We start from the raw sequence: 13,530 nt of genomic DNA, 5'->3' as shown, positions 1-13,530 counted from the left end.
CTGCTTAACTCAATAATTACCATTTATATTATCCATTCCCACACTCTGTTAAGCTAAAAGGTCTGTAATTAGTTACTTGGTTTAAGTGGAAAGTGTTAATTAATTCATATTATGAAGTACAACTGCTTCTCGAAGATAACATTGAACATTCTATCACACTGTGTCCCTCTGTAATGCTTTAACAAAAATACAAGCTTGTCCAAATGAGCGAGAAAAGGTCCTACAAATCAGACACTGGGATGCAGAACTTCCTCTGCAAAGCCCAAAGGAAACAACAAATGGACAAACTATCCAGCACAACCCCTCTCAGAGCTGTTCCTCCTCTGAGCCCCAGGAGGACATGCCAGGCTGCATGCCTGCAGCATCCCCAGTCCACTGGTAGCACCACAAATGCATTTAACTGTTGATTTATATTTTATTCCATTTAACTTAGTTGTTAGAAGAGTTTTAGTTTGGGACTTGATGTGTTTATGGCAAAGTGTCAGCACAGCACATCAGCCAAGGGTGATTTCAGACCAGACAAATTCTCTCACCATATCATGACAACCCTGACACACTCACACAAACGCAAAATCCCTAAAACTTCCCAAACAAACATCAGCCATACAGACACTTAGAGAAAAACCTTACAAAAGGTGCAATAAATTACTGAACTTTTGGCATTGGGCTGAATTAAAATGATAAACTAAAGTTTTTCTTGCCAAAAGCTGTTTTCATGCTGCTGCAGCAGCAGATGGTCTTTCCTGGAGGTGAAGGATTTTGAAGATTTGCCAGTGGAGAACCAGAGGCTTAACACTTGTATTGTAAGATGTAAGAGGAGAGTAGCTGGAGGTGCAGTAGGAGGGTGGACTGAGCCAGTTACCTGCTTATTGGGGTCCCTTCATAATTCCTGAGGAGGGAAACCCCAGTAGCCACAGCCTTCCCTTCATTCACATCATCAGCCTGTTCTGGCCCTGTTTTATGAGTCATTAATTCCTAAAAGCAGAAAACTGCCTGATGGGCATTGGACAAGAATATTTACTGTATCAGAGACAATAATACAAAGTAAATTTCCAGCTATAAACCAGAGTTTGAACGTTGATGTATCTTTAATAATGATAAATGAGGAATTTATCGATGCAGTGAAAGTTCACATGAGAATTTTGATTCATGATCACACGGAGCTGAGGTGGAGCCAACAAACCCAGACCCAGCATCTTGTCCCAGATTTGGGCACCATCACATCCCTCACCTGCACCCCAGTGATGGCCAGCCCCCCTTTCCCTCCTGTGCTCTGGGGCTGCAGAATGACCACCCAGGCCCTGATCCCCTTCCCTGGCAGCCCCAGGAAGCTGCACCACGGGAAGCATTGAGCTGTGTGTCGTGAGCCAGGGCTGTGACAGCTCCCCAGCCAGCCAGAGAAATGCTAATTGCAAAGCAAGTAATTAGAGGCTATAAAATATGACCAGTACAATTACACTGAGGATTTTTTCTTCTGTCTGTCCAGAGTCTTGGCACAGAACAGTCTTATAATTAGGTGACAAAACTGACAGGCAGCTCCAGTGAAACAGCCTGTCCTCACCCTCTGCAGAGGCTCCCCAAGTGTTCTGCACCAATAATTACTAATCAAGTTATTTCTCTCAAGATTAAAAAAGCATTCCACAGGTAATTTGCCCATAATAGCACAGGCCTGGTGCTGCCTGCAGAGCCCAGCAGGTCTGGGATGGCTCCAGTGCCAGCATCACAGCCCCTTCCTGAGGGACCCCCACCCCAGCTTGGGACCCCCTTTGTGTCCCCATGGGCTCTGAACTGCTGCTTGTTCCCCCAAAATTGCCACACAAGGGCACTCAGTGCATCCCACCACCACCAGGACCTCCAACATGTCATGACAGGTGTCATGAGGGACTGCTTTGAGATCACTTCAAGAATCACCAGCAAAGGTGATCCCAACACAGCCAGGATCCCAACACGATGGCAATGGGTGGGACAGAAGGAAGCAGCAGAGATCCTGAAATGTTCTGGTCTCTCCAGACTGTCAGTGGGCACAAGGATAAACAATCTGAGGAAGAAGAAGGGGCACAAGGTGTGTCTGAGCCACACCAGACTCACCTGGTGCTCACCTGTATGGGGACGTGCCCTCCTCAACACTGCTTCATCCCAGGTGTTGCTGCTGGTGTGCTCAGTGGCACTGTGATGATGCCATCCAGCTGCATTTTCTAAAACTGCTTGGAAAAAAGCCCACGAGCCTGTAATTTGTCATTACCATACCGACCTGGAGAGCAGCTGAACAAACCACTAATATCGAGCAAACAACCAAACAAAACCCATAATGGTTCCTGTCAGGCAGAGACCAACGCTGATGGATGACCTGTAGCAGCACTGGAGAATAATTTGTGAATTGCCATTGATTTCCAAAATCAAAACATAAATTTTGCTTCACAGTTGAAGCATCATGGGAAGTTTTGTTTTTAGTGGGTGTTTTGTCTTCCTGTGATTTTTGGAGGGGAAATAACATTCACTCCAGCCAAACCCACAGAGTCCTTGTGACACAAACTTGCTGGTTCAACTCAGGCACCTGCTTCTGGGTCTGGCCTGGATCATTGCAGGGATCTCAGAATTCTCTTCAGTGCTGATGTGGCTCCCAAGTCAACCCCATGAGCACCACTGGCCACCCACAGCAGCCTGGCAGGAGGGGTCCCAGCCCCCACTGCATTCCAGTGCAGAGCATCCTGCTGCCAGGGAGGACAGTGCAGGACTGCCTGTCCAAGGAGAAGCACTGAAACCTGCAATTTGGCCCAGCTAGGTGCCCACTGATGTTTTTGAAGGGCCCAACACCCTCTCTTCCACCACAGCCCACACGCAGCTCCAGCCCACAGCTTCACCCCAACAGCTCCTGCCTGTGACCAACAAACTCCACAGCTCCCACCACCTTCCAGCTCGGCTCCACTTTTGGGCAGGAGTTCAGCACGTGACTGTCAAACCCAAATCCCCAACAGTCACCTTGAGCTGCTCCATCTCTCTACCAGAACTTCTGCTGTGCTGCACACCCTGTGAGTGCTCTGCTCTTCTCCTGCCACTGCCACTATCAGCATTGCTCCTGCTGCTACAACAGGACCGAGCCTGCAATCTGCAACCTTGAGAAACCACCTCTCTGTGCCAGCACACAGAGCCACCTGAGCAGCCCAGCAGCTGGGGACAGCTCTTCCCACAGCAGCAAACACGGGCAGGACCTGCCACTGGTCCATGCTCTGCTTCCAGCAGCTCCATGTCTGTGTTCTCCTGAGTCCTTTTGTCATCATCTACCCCATGACAGACACATTATGATAGTAAAGATCAGCTTCATTGTGATCCCAGGCAGATGCCCAGGACTGGCCCAGAGGAGCAGCAGCGTTTTGCACAAGGCAGTAACAAATTACTGAGTGTCACCCACGATTTATCACTGCCTTGGTTTCCAGACAGTGATGCTGTTTCCCCCAGGGAAGCAGCCTTGTGGGTGCCAGCACATCTGCTCTGATTGAGCCTCTAACAGGGATGATTTTGCTTATTTTATTGGATTGGAAGCATCCCCAATAAGCATCTTGTCTCCTTGTCGGAGTGATGCCTTTGCCATATGACACTGAATTTACATCCCATCCACTGCATACACCTGCTCTGACAACTGGAAAAGCACCATATGGGGTGGGGACACACTCCAGGTACTCAGTCCCAGCAGGGACGAGTCTTTGCCATGCTCATGAATATGCCAGAAACATCTGTAGGTGACAGGCCCTGCCAGAGATAAGGCTATGCAGCACTGTGCCATGCTTTCATCTTCAAAGATGCTTTAAGATGCAAAGAAATTAGCAACAGCTTCTCCTGGGCAGGGCTTTTGGCTGCATGGGGGTCTGAGACCCCGCAGAGAGACTGCTGGAGCCTGCCTGCAAACTTGAGCTGCTCTGGTGAGGAGCAGACAAGAGGGGAGAGACACCCCAGAGGGCACAGCTGCCTTGGGCACGGCTTCTTGGGAGGCTCCCACTGCAGCTGCCAGCGCAGTTCTGCTACTGAGACCTCACCTCACCACACAGAGATGAGGACAGACTCCTCTGGGCCAGCCCTCCCTCTGACAGCACCCCCAAAATGGGCTGGGGTGCATCCGCAGGGGCAGGGCCACGGTCACCCAGGGTTTGAAACACATAGCAAACAGCCTCCACTCCCTGGCATGACACCTCCAGCTGCTGAGCCACGAGCCACGTCCCTGCAGCCACCTGCCTGTGCCCCTGGTCCGCTGGGACAGCAGCCTGGCCTCACCAGCAGCACCTGGCTTGTCCTTGCCACTGCCTGGGAATGGGGATTGTGGCTCCAGATATCCCTTTCATCTCATCAGGGGCTGCTGGATTTAATTCCCTGCACTTTGGTGTAAAGTGAGGGTCCCATCCAGAAAGCAATTTGTGTTTCTCAGAGCAGGCAGTCAGAACATTTTCCATTAAAATGTAAATTTAGCTGTGTTTTCTGGCATCTCTTTTCCTTCCTTAAGAAGAATATGAACTTGCATTATTTTTCCATCCACGGTATCTTCCCCTCCTCTTTGTTTTAAGGAAAAAATCTGCCTGATATACACCTTTAGCAAATTAAATTTGAATTGAGTCTGACAGCACAACAGGGATCGAGATTACAGGGAGATGTCCTGCCCTAATTGGAGTCATTGCCAAAAAGTTATTTGCCGAGCATTAACTATGGAGGGTACAAGTAGAGCAGGCGTGGTCTCTGCACCCAATGCTCATCTCACCAGTATTCCCAGCTGGCTCAGGACCAGCCTTTCCTAACACCAGCAGCACCTTCACGGTGTCTCTCAGGAACATCCTGGATGCTGAGTTTGGTTTTACTGCAATCCCAGCACCACAGAGCCCCACTGGCTGCTCCCTCTGCCAGCCCTGGGGTTCCTGCCCTGCCAGCAGTCCCTGTCCCACCTCCATCCCTGCCCCACCTCCATCCCTGCCCCACCATGGATCCCTGTCCCACCTCCATCCCTGCCCCACCACTCATCTCCCCACAGCTGCAGCCAGAGGGGGATGGATGTCTGGTAACCAGTAGAGGATTTTGGCCAAACATGCTCAGAATAAGGAAACCAACTGTCCCACTCACTGCAGGGTTTAAAAGATGATGTTTCATGATTAAAACCCCAAATCCCTGTGAAGTCACCATTTCTTTTGCTTTCAGACACCTGGAGGCAGGGAAGGGCTCTCTCCACACCTGGGGAACACTGTCAGCATTTGAAGGGTGTTCAGAGGACACAATTATACACCAAGGACAAAAACATGAAAATTCCCCTCTGCCCACATTGGGCAGGTAACTGCCACGAGCTTGGGAGCTCCTCATTCCCCAGAAATCTCATCCAATCAAGCTGTGACTGATGACAACTTGCACCTGACAGAACAGCAGCCAGGCCACTCCCTGTGGGCAGAGTTAATGGAGAGCATCACCCCAGACCCCGGGGACAGTGGGCTCATCAATAAAAATGAATTATTTCATTGCAAGGGGGATCTGATCCAGTGCTTGCCCTGTCCTGAGCCCTGACCCAGGGCCACACATGGCTTTCCTACAGGATTGCCCCTGGGACCCAGCACATCTTGGAGTGCAATGGAATGCTCTGTCCCACAGCAGCAGCAGCAAATGAATCAGCAGTCTCAGCCAGCATTAATTATGCAGAGAATCATTTGCTGGTAAGGAAAAAAAAAAGTTCTAATTTAATCAAAATTAAATTAATAGTTAATTTAACAATTCCACAGTGGAAAGCCCTTGACCTCTGGACTTCTCCTCCCTGCATGCAGGGACTGTTCACGGCTCCTGCAGTGGTGACATCCCATGGCACCCCAGACTTCCCCACCTCACCTGCATCACCCAGAGCCCCCTCCCCAGGGACTCCCTGCAGCCATCCCCAAGGTGTCAAGACCAGTGTGGGTAAACCACAGCAGTTCTGAAAAAGGGAAAAAATGGAGAAGAGGTGGATGAACACAGACCACGTTACCTTTAAGCCCCTGAAAAATTCCAGTACAAATTACTGTTTTTTTAAGGAACTGGAAAATAGGAAGAGCAGCCAGGCAGAACATCCTCCAGAAAAGGGAGCTGAGAGCAAATCTGACAAATGTACCTGGGGTGACCTGGAAGAGGGAATGCTGTCTGAGGAAACAGACTCTCCAGATGACCTCAAGGTCCCTTGTGTCTATATAATCTACACTTCTACAGACTAATTCCTTAAATCAGTATCCTGTGAAAAACCCTCACTCTGAGCTCCCAGCATCTGGCAGGACAGGCTGGGCTTCATCTGGAAGCATCTCCCCAAGCAGTGGACTGTCTCCTAGTCAAGGCATTAAAACAAAATAAATCAGAAGAAGATTAACATAAATTGTTTGAAAGACTTAATCAGCTGCAAATTCCAATTTTGTGTTTCCAGCTTAATTACCCTGATTCTGGTTCTCATTGTATTGGGAAGAAGGAGGGCAGTAGCAGCATCACAGATCTCTGGTTGCAGTGATGGAGGAAAACTTCTCCCTGCTAAGGGCTCTTGGATGCCTCAGACAGCATCACTGCCAACAGCTCCAGCAGGGCTGGAAAGGGTCAGACACCAAGCAGCTTCAGCTCTAATTCCAACCCTGGCCCAGGCAGCCTGGCCTTGTTCTGCTCATTAGCCACTGCTCCATGAGTTTGAACTGGCTCTGCTAGTGAAGTTCTACAGATGCATTTTTGTTTGCAGGGCAAGTGCAAATTAAAATGTAAACCATGCATCTCCTGCTCTGAGTGCTCAAGCCAAAGTGATCTCCACAAGGGCTACCCAGGTCTGTGAGTAGGTTTGTGAAGGTGTTTATAGCCCCACATTTCCAGAAGTACCTCCCCACTGCAGCAGAAGCTGTGTCTGATCCCCATTCTGCCTGGGCTGGGGGTGCATTTTCACCTTGTCACTGTCCTGGGGACTCACTGCAGGTGCCACCAGCACCCTCACAGCACACGGGGCTCTGCAGTCACTGAGTGTAGCAGCAGGATCCTGGTGAGGGAAGCACCAAGGACACCTGAACGAGCAACAAATCCTGGCTTTGCTCCGTGCTGGCACATTCCAGAGGTGTTGACAGTGCCCCGATGCTGATACACAGACTTGTCACCTCATGCTGACAGCACAGTGCCCCACAGCCAGCCAGGTATCAGAGGAAAGAGGGAATTTATAGTGCCTGCAGTTTCTGCAAGGAAAGGACAGCTCTAGCCCTTTCACCCATGCCTGATGCACGGCTCATCCTCTCGATGCTGGTGGTACAAATAAAGCTGTCACTTGCAGGGACACTGAACGCTGGCAGCAGGGAATGAGCCATGAGCAGAGGCACCAGTTGAGATGGTGACACTTTCCTCCAGTTTTCTGCCCACCTCAGCTGTTTGCAAATGCCACTCCAAGATGAGGCTGTGGGGACCCCAGAGCAGACACCACAGCCAGTCCCACTCAGGCAAGGCAGCTCTTCCTTAGGGCTGTGCCCCACCCGGGGGAGCATCACTCCCCACACAGCTGTAGGAAAGGAGCCCTTCCTGGCTGTGAGGGCACCAGCTCCACCTGCATGTTCCAGAGTCAAGGGGAGAGGAGGATCTGCTGCAGCAGAGCCCCCACAGCCAGGGCAGCAGCTCCTGGAGGCCCCTCAGTTGCTTGGCTCAGTGACCATGGCTCAGCTGCTCCCTTGGTGCAGGGCAGAGCCACCAGCACAGAGGGCAGGGACACAGCTGCACACAGGGTAACCATGGTGCAAGATTAGCTTGTCTGAGCAGAGAAATACATCACTGGGAAAATAAGAAACGTTTGGAAGGTGGATGGCAGGTGTGAGTGATGGATGGACCACTGGAGGAATCCAGCAAGGATCAATGAACAGCTGATGAGCTGAGGAAAGAGGCAGGGGTTGCTCACTGTGCAAATCCAGCAGGGAAATTGCTCACTGTGGTGGGAGGTTACAGCAAGCCCCCAAACAGCCCTTACACCCCCACAGGCAATGAGGGCACCAGGGCAGCAGTTCTGGCTCTGCTCAGAGCTGGGGGATGTGGAGAATCACCTGCCCAGATCCACTGACCACCAGGGCCCACAGGGTTACCACCAGGGCCCCACTCTACCCCCTCTACTACACCAGACCCTCTGCTCAAAGCAGTGCCCACCAGCACTGTGGGGACAGGCAGACAGGACAAGGGGTCCTGTGCAGGCAAAAGGACACGACCCCTCTGATTGCCCTCAGCCCCTTCATCCTCCAGGATATTTGACTGGGAAAGGCAAGGTAAGAGCAGAGATCACACACTCACTCTGCACTCAGCCAGCCTGGTGCTTTGGAAATTTTAGAGCAGAAACTCCAGCCAGGCAGTGATGACTCTGGGGTCAGCTGTGTGTGCAGTGCTATCCATTAGCAGTGCCTGAGACAGCTGCTTGTGAGCAGTACAACAGAAAACTCCTCCATGACCCTCAAGACATTGGGGAAAACATCTCAGAGCAGGCTGTGCAGGGGCTGGGGGCAGGCAGGGGAGTGGCCCTGGCACTCTACACACATCCCATGGGACCCCAGTGGAGCTGCTCTGCCTAGGGACAGGATCCTGGCCCCACACCCCACACCATCCCCCCCTTGCTTCCCAGTGACTTCACTTTTCGATCAGGGATCAATACCAGTGGACACTTTCATCCATTCCCTGTTCACTTCAGCTTAGCACCATTTCAGAGCAAAATCAAGAGAGAATTCTACATTTAAACGAAGGAAGGTCATCACACCAAGAGCTTATTTCATTCTCTGCATTAGGAAGAAGCAGGTTGTTCTGAGCAGCTCTAGCCTGGGTTATCTGAATACTGTGAATTTTCAGAAGTACTGAAAGTTTCATCTCAGGAAGAGGTTTTGATCACATCTAGAACAGAGAAAAGCAGCCAGAGAACAGCACCCTCAAAGCTCCAAAGCCGTCCATGTCTGCTTTCCTTCCAGTGCAGATGGCATGGGATGGACACTCCGAAGTGTGGGTGGGACATACAGGGCCTTCCCCACACCATCCTGACAACACTTTAACTTTCATAATCACTGTATTCACAAAGCATGATCAGGATAACAGAACAGACATTTGGGAACAGTACAGCAGCACAAAGAGGACAGAAAGGGTTTTCTTTCTTTTTTAATCTTCTTTAAAATTTACCTTGACATAACCCATCGACCTTATTAAACAAGGCCATGATCACCCACTCCTGAGTGCACAGGCACACAGTGCCCAGCTCCAGCAGCTCCCAGTCCCAAGGGTTAGGAAGATTCTGGTACCAAGCCATACTTCTTCTTCAGGATTTCAACCGTGGGCGCCAGTGCACTGCAGGGAGAAACAGAGCAATCAGAACTAAGAGTTTGGAGCATTAAAACTTCATTTTCTGGGGAAGAGCTATTAGCAAGACACAGAATTGCACCTAGAGCCAAGGAGAGCATGAACTCCAGAAACTCTAGCTTCACACAGCAGCTGTGAGAAAGGGGAATTTCAGAGCTCCTGAGGATTTCTGTGTGTGCTCATAATTAGGTTAACATTAATGGGAAGGTGGAACTGCTGTGGGAAGCGAAGCAAAGCAAACAAAACAAAGCCAAGTAATGCATGACCCACTCCTATCCAAAAGCTTTGTTTCATTTAAAGCAAAAGAAAAGCCCCAGCTGCACTCACCAGCCAGGCCGGATGATGGAGAATTTCCCTGACACAGATAAATCAACCACAGTTGACCCCAAGCGACACTCTGGGCTCTGGGTGTCTCCTATGGGGCCTCCATCAATGACCAAGGACAACTGAGGCCACAGGTCCTGGAATTCCTGCAAGAGAGCTGCGGGTAACAGTCCTGACAGCAGTTTGTATTATCTAAATGAAATAAAAACACAGCAGCAGAGCAACCCTTGGTTTATTGCTAAAGCTGAGCTCAACTGAGAGAGCCTGGGGCTCTGCCCAACTGCTCCAGTGACATCCCCGAGGGATGAAAGATCCTCACCAACACGGTCAGGGTGCTGCCCTGGGAGCTGATGTTGGCGCTTGTCAAAGCCAGCGGCCCCGGGCAGGCTCGTGCCAGGTCTCTCATGAAGGGGTGGTCTGGAATGCGAACACCAACCAGCTGCAGGGAAGGAGAGGAGGGTTTTGCACACAGAAACTGTTTTCATTTTGCATTGCCTGAAGCTCTGTTTACTTAAAGCTGAAACTCCAGAGAATTGACAGATCTACATCTGCTGAACCAGCAATAACACAAGACTTAAGTCAGGCCCTAACGCTGGTTTATGCCATGCCCAGGTCAGTCACAGGGAGCAGGACAAGGCAGAGACCACTTCTGGGGACAGGTAAGGACAAATGTTACAGCAGCAGCAGTAGCACAAAACCAGCCCCCTGCCCCCAAAGCCCTGAGATCAATCCTGTAGCCATGACCTACCGATGTGAATGGATTCAAGTCTTTATTTAGTTCTTCTGAGCGCTTTAAGACCAGGGTCACAGGTCCCGGGAGCAAATCCCGCAGCAGCTCGTCGGGAACATTGACGTGGCAGTACCTGCAGGGCACAGACCAGCGGGATCAGGGTGTGCGCACGGTGCCGCCCGGGCCACTGGAGCTGGGGCAGCTCCGGCACGGCTCTCCCATCCCTCCCGTGGGGCTCGGAGTCTGCGAGGGAAGGAAGCTCCTTCCGCACCCCGCGGGCTCCGCGCGCACCTGTAGAGCCGCTCCACGTCCCCGAGGCAGATGGCGAGCGGCTTGGCGCCGTTCCGCCCCTTCAGGCTGTAGATGCTGCGCACCGCGGCCGAGTCCTGCGCCAGGCAAGCCACGCCGTACACCGTGTCCGTGGGCACCGCCACCAGCCCGCCCGCCTGCAGGGCACCGGCCGCAGCCGCCACCGCCTCCCTCCAGCCTGCGCCACACCAGGCCTCAGCGGGGTGCCCCGGCTCCTGCCGCCACGGCCCGGGGCCGCCGCCCTCCGCTCCGGCGCAGCGCAGCTCGGCCGAGGCGCTCCCGCCGGCCCAGCATCCTCCCTCCGCTGGTTCCCCGCGAGCACCCTGAGGGTCGGGCCGGGCCCCGCCGCCGGACGGCAACAGCACCAGGCGGGCACGGCCCGGCCCCGGCCCCACCGCTCCCTCCGCCGCCCGCGCCAGCGCCAGCATCCGCGCCGCCCGCGCCATGCGGCGCCACTTCCGGTGCGGGGTTATGACGTAACAACCGGGGCGGGGCCTCCGCCGCCGTTCCCATGGCGACCGGGGGCGCGCAGGAGCCGCGCGTGGGCCCGACGGAGACGGCGGGAGAGCGGCCGGTGCGAGAGGAGAGGAACGGGGGGAACGGGGGATCGGGGGTCCGGAGTGGGGAGGAACGGGAGGGCCCAGGGGCATCGGGGGCTCCGGGGGTATCTGCGGCGCCGGCCGTGACCGCTGTCCCCGCCGTCTCCCCGCAGGTCCCGGATGACCCGCGGAGGCTGCGGGAGCTGCTGGAGCACCGGCAGCGGCAGCTGCGGTCCCGCATCGCAGCCTGCGAGGAGCTGACGGCGGCAATGGCCGCGCTGCGAGCGGCGCTGAGCCCCGGCCCGGCGGGCGGCGCGGGGCCCTGAAGAGCCCCGGGACCGGGGATCGGCCCCGCGGAAGGGACCGAGGGGTTCGGGGCTCCAGGAACGGCCGGGCGGTGCCGGGGCAGCTCCAGGGATCGGTGACGGCGGCACCGCCGCGCTCCCCCGTCGTGGCCTTGGAGCTCGCTCGGTCTCGCCGCGCTCGTGCCTTATCGCATTAAATTTACACTTCAAAATAAAGCGAGACGGGCTTGGTCTGTATCTCCCCGCGCCCGCGTGTGCTCCTGAGGAGGAGGCACAGCCGCCCGTGTGCTCCCAAGGTCGGCTCTTCCCCGGCTGCTCTGGGGTCGGGACCAGCCCGAGCGGACACTGGCGAGGCTGCAGAGGCACAAAAACCTTGCTGAGCTTTCCTGTGGCCTCTGCTCAGACCCGGCCCAGAGCCGTGACCTGAGCAGGAACCAGCTACGGGACCTGGATGGAGCTCTGCGGTGGCAGAGGCCCCAGCTCTGCGTTTCCACTCACACCTCAGGGCACCAGAGCGGCCAAGCTGGGCAGTGCTGGGAGAGGGAGGAGGGTGAAAAGGCAAACGCTGCCTTTCAGGGTTGGAATTCCTCTTCCTAAGGGGACAGGCCAGGACGCTCACACTCCTCTCCCACAGAATACTCTCAGGAAAAACTATTATAACACAATGTTTAAATAAGCATTTAATTAGGATTCCATTAGTATTAATATTGCTTTCAATTCCAAAAAGGTTAATTTCCACTTCTTTGCAGATATTTCAAAGTACAATATTAACTTCATACAAAATGAGCAATTAAGCAAACACCATTATTTCACATTCTTCAAAAAATACAAATTCATATTTACTCTTTTGGGTTTTGGAGATGCTCTTCCTTTGGAAGTACTGTACCTGTAACTAACATCTTCACATTGCTCAATGTAAGCACATTTGTTCCCATGTTTCAGAGTTAAATAAATTCCTTTATTACCATACACACATTCTTGAGAAACTGGGGTTTAGTTCAGCTGTCTCCAAGGCCCCAGGCAGTGCAGCCTCCCCAGCCCCACCAGCTCAGCTGGAGCTGGAGCTGCCCCCGGTGTGGAGCCAGGCTGGGGTTTGGGCTGGCTGAGGCAAAACAGAGCAGAGTCAGCCCGAGCAGTGGGAGGACAAGAGAGTCACAAACCAGGAACACCAGCGACTGCAACTACAGCACTGCAAACACACCCTCGAGTCTGCTGGAAAAGGTCATGTGAAAAAAATCTTTTTTTTTTTTTTTAAGAAAAAGTAGAAACTGCATTTATTTGAGAAAGTGTACACTGCATAATGAACCAAATTTTGGCCAGCTTGCACACCACTGCAGCATGGTGTGGGGTTTCACCTAGTTCCAAAAACACACACTTAGACTATGTACACTACTACATAAATATCCAGTTTAATTTGCATTTCTCAGTGCAGACACAGAATCCAACTTCTAGAACATGTGATAGATATCAAGACAAGACACAAAAAAGTTCAGCCCTGTCCATGAGAATTGACTACAGGTAACATTTATAAAAACTTGACATTGCTTCCAAAATATGTTACGGAAAAAATAGTATACAATTAAAAACTCTGCAGTCAGAAATTTATAGGGTTTATTAAAGACATGCTCTTCTTTTTTGCCTTACAGTCCAAACTGACTCCAACAGTTCTGCCCAGCTAGCTCAGGTAACTCCTGCCTAGAACTTTTCACCCGCAGATCTCAAATCGTTTGGCAGAGACACCACCCCTGTCCTCGTTCCGTGGGGAGGATCCGAGGCAGTGCCAGGTTCTGTGCCTTGCCCGGTGTCTCCCGGCCAGCAGTGGAAGCCAGAAAGTGACACCAGAGCTCTGCTCTGCCCCACTGACCCAGCTGCCTCCCCTCAGGAACAACCCAGCAACAGCTGCTCATCTCCAATCTCCTCCAAGGACAGCTACCCTGGGCTCAGCTCCCCCCCAGCTCCAGCTCTGAACCCAGGTTATCTTGGAGTAGGAGTGCTGTAAACA

General features: G+C 52.7%; 1 protein-coding gene across 1 annotated transcript; it reads right to left on the bottom strand.

Annotated features, from left to right (window-relative positions):
* Positions 1-9,107: 9,107 nt before the first annotated feature.
* YRDC (yrdC N6-threonylcarbamoyltransferase domain containing) lies at positions 9,108-11,130 on the bottom strand. The gene is made up of 5 exons (XM_014881235.2): positions 10,667-11,130; positions 10,394-10,508; positions 9,965-10,084; positions 9,649-9,791; positions 9,108-9,309 (listed from the first exon to the last, which is right to left on the bottom strand). The coding sequence occupies exons 1-5, from the start codon at positions 11,128-11,130 to the stop codon at positions 9,246-9,248; spliced, it is 906 nt and encodes a 301-aa protein (XP_014736721.2). The 3' UTR covers positions 9,108-9,245.
* Positions 11,131-13,530: the final 2,400 nt, after the last annotated feature.

The sequence above is a fragment of the Sturnus vulgaris genome, chromosome 24, assembly GCF_052056855.1.
Source record: "Sturnus vulgaris isolate bStuVul1 chromosome 24, bStuVul1.hap1, whole genome shotgun sequence".
In the NCBI taxonomy this organism is placed as follows: domain Eukaryota; kingdom Metazoa; phylum Chordata; class Aves; order Passeriformes; family Sturnidae; genus Sturnus; species Sturnus vulgaris.
This window is presented reverse-complemented; position numbering and strand designations above follow the sequence as displayed.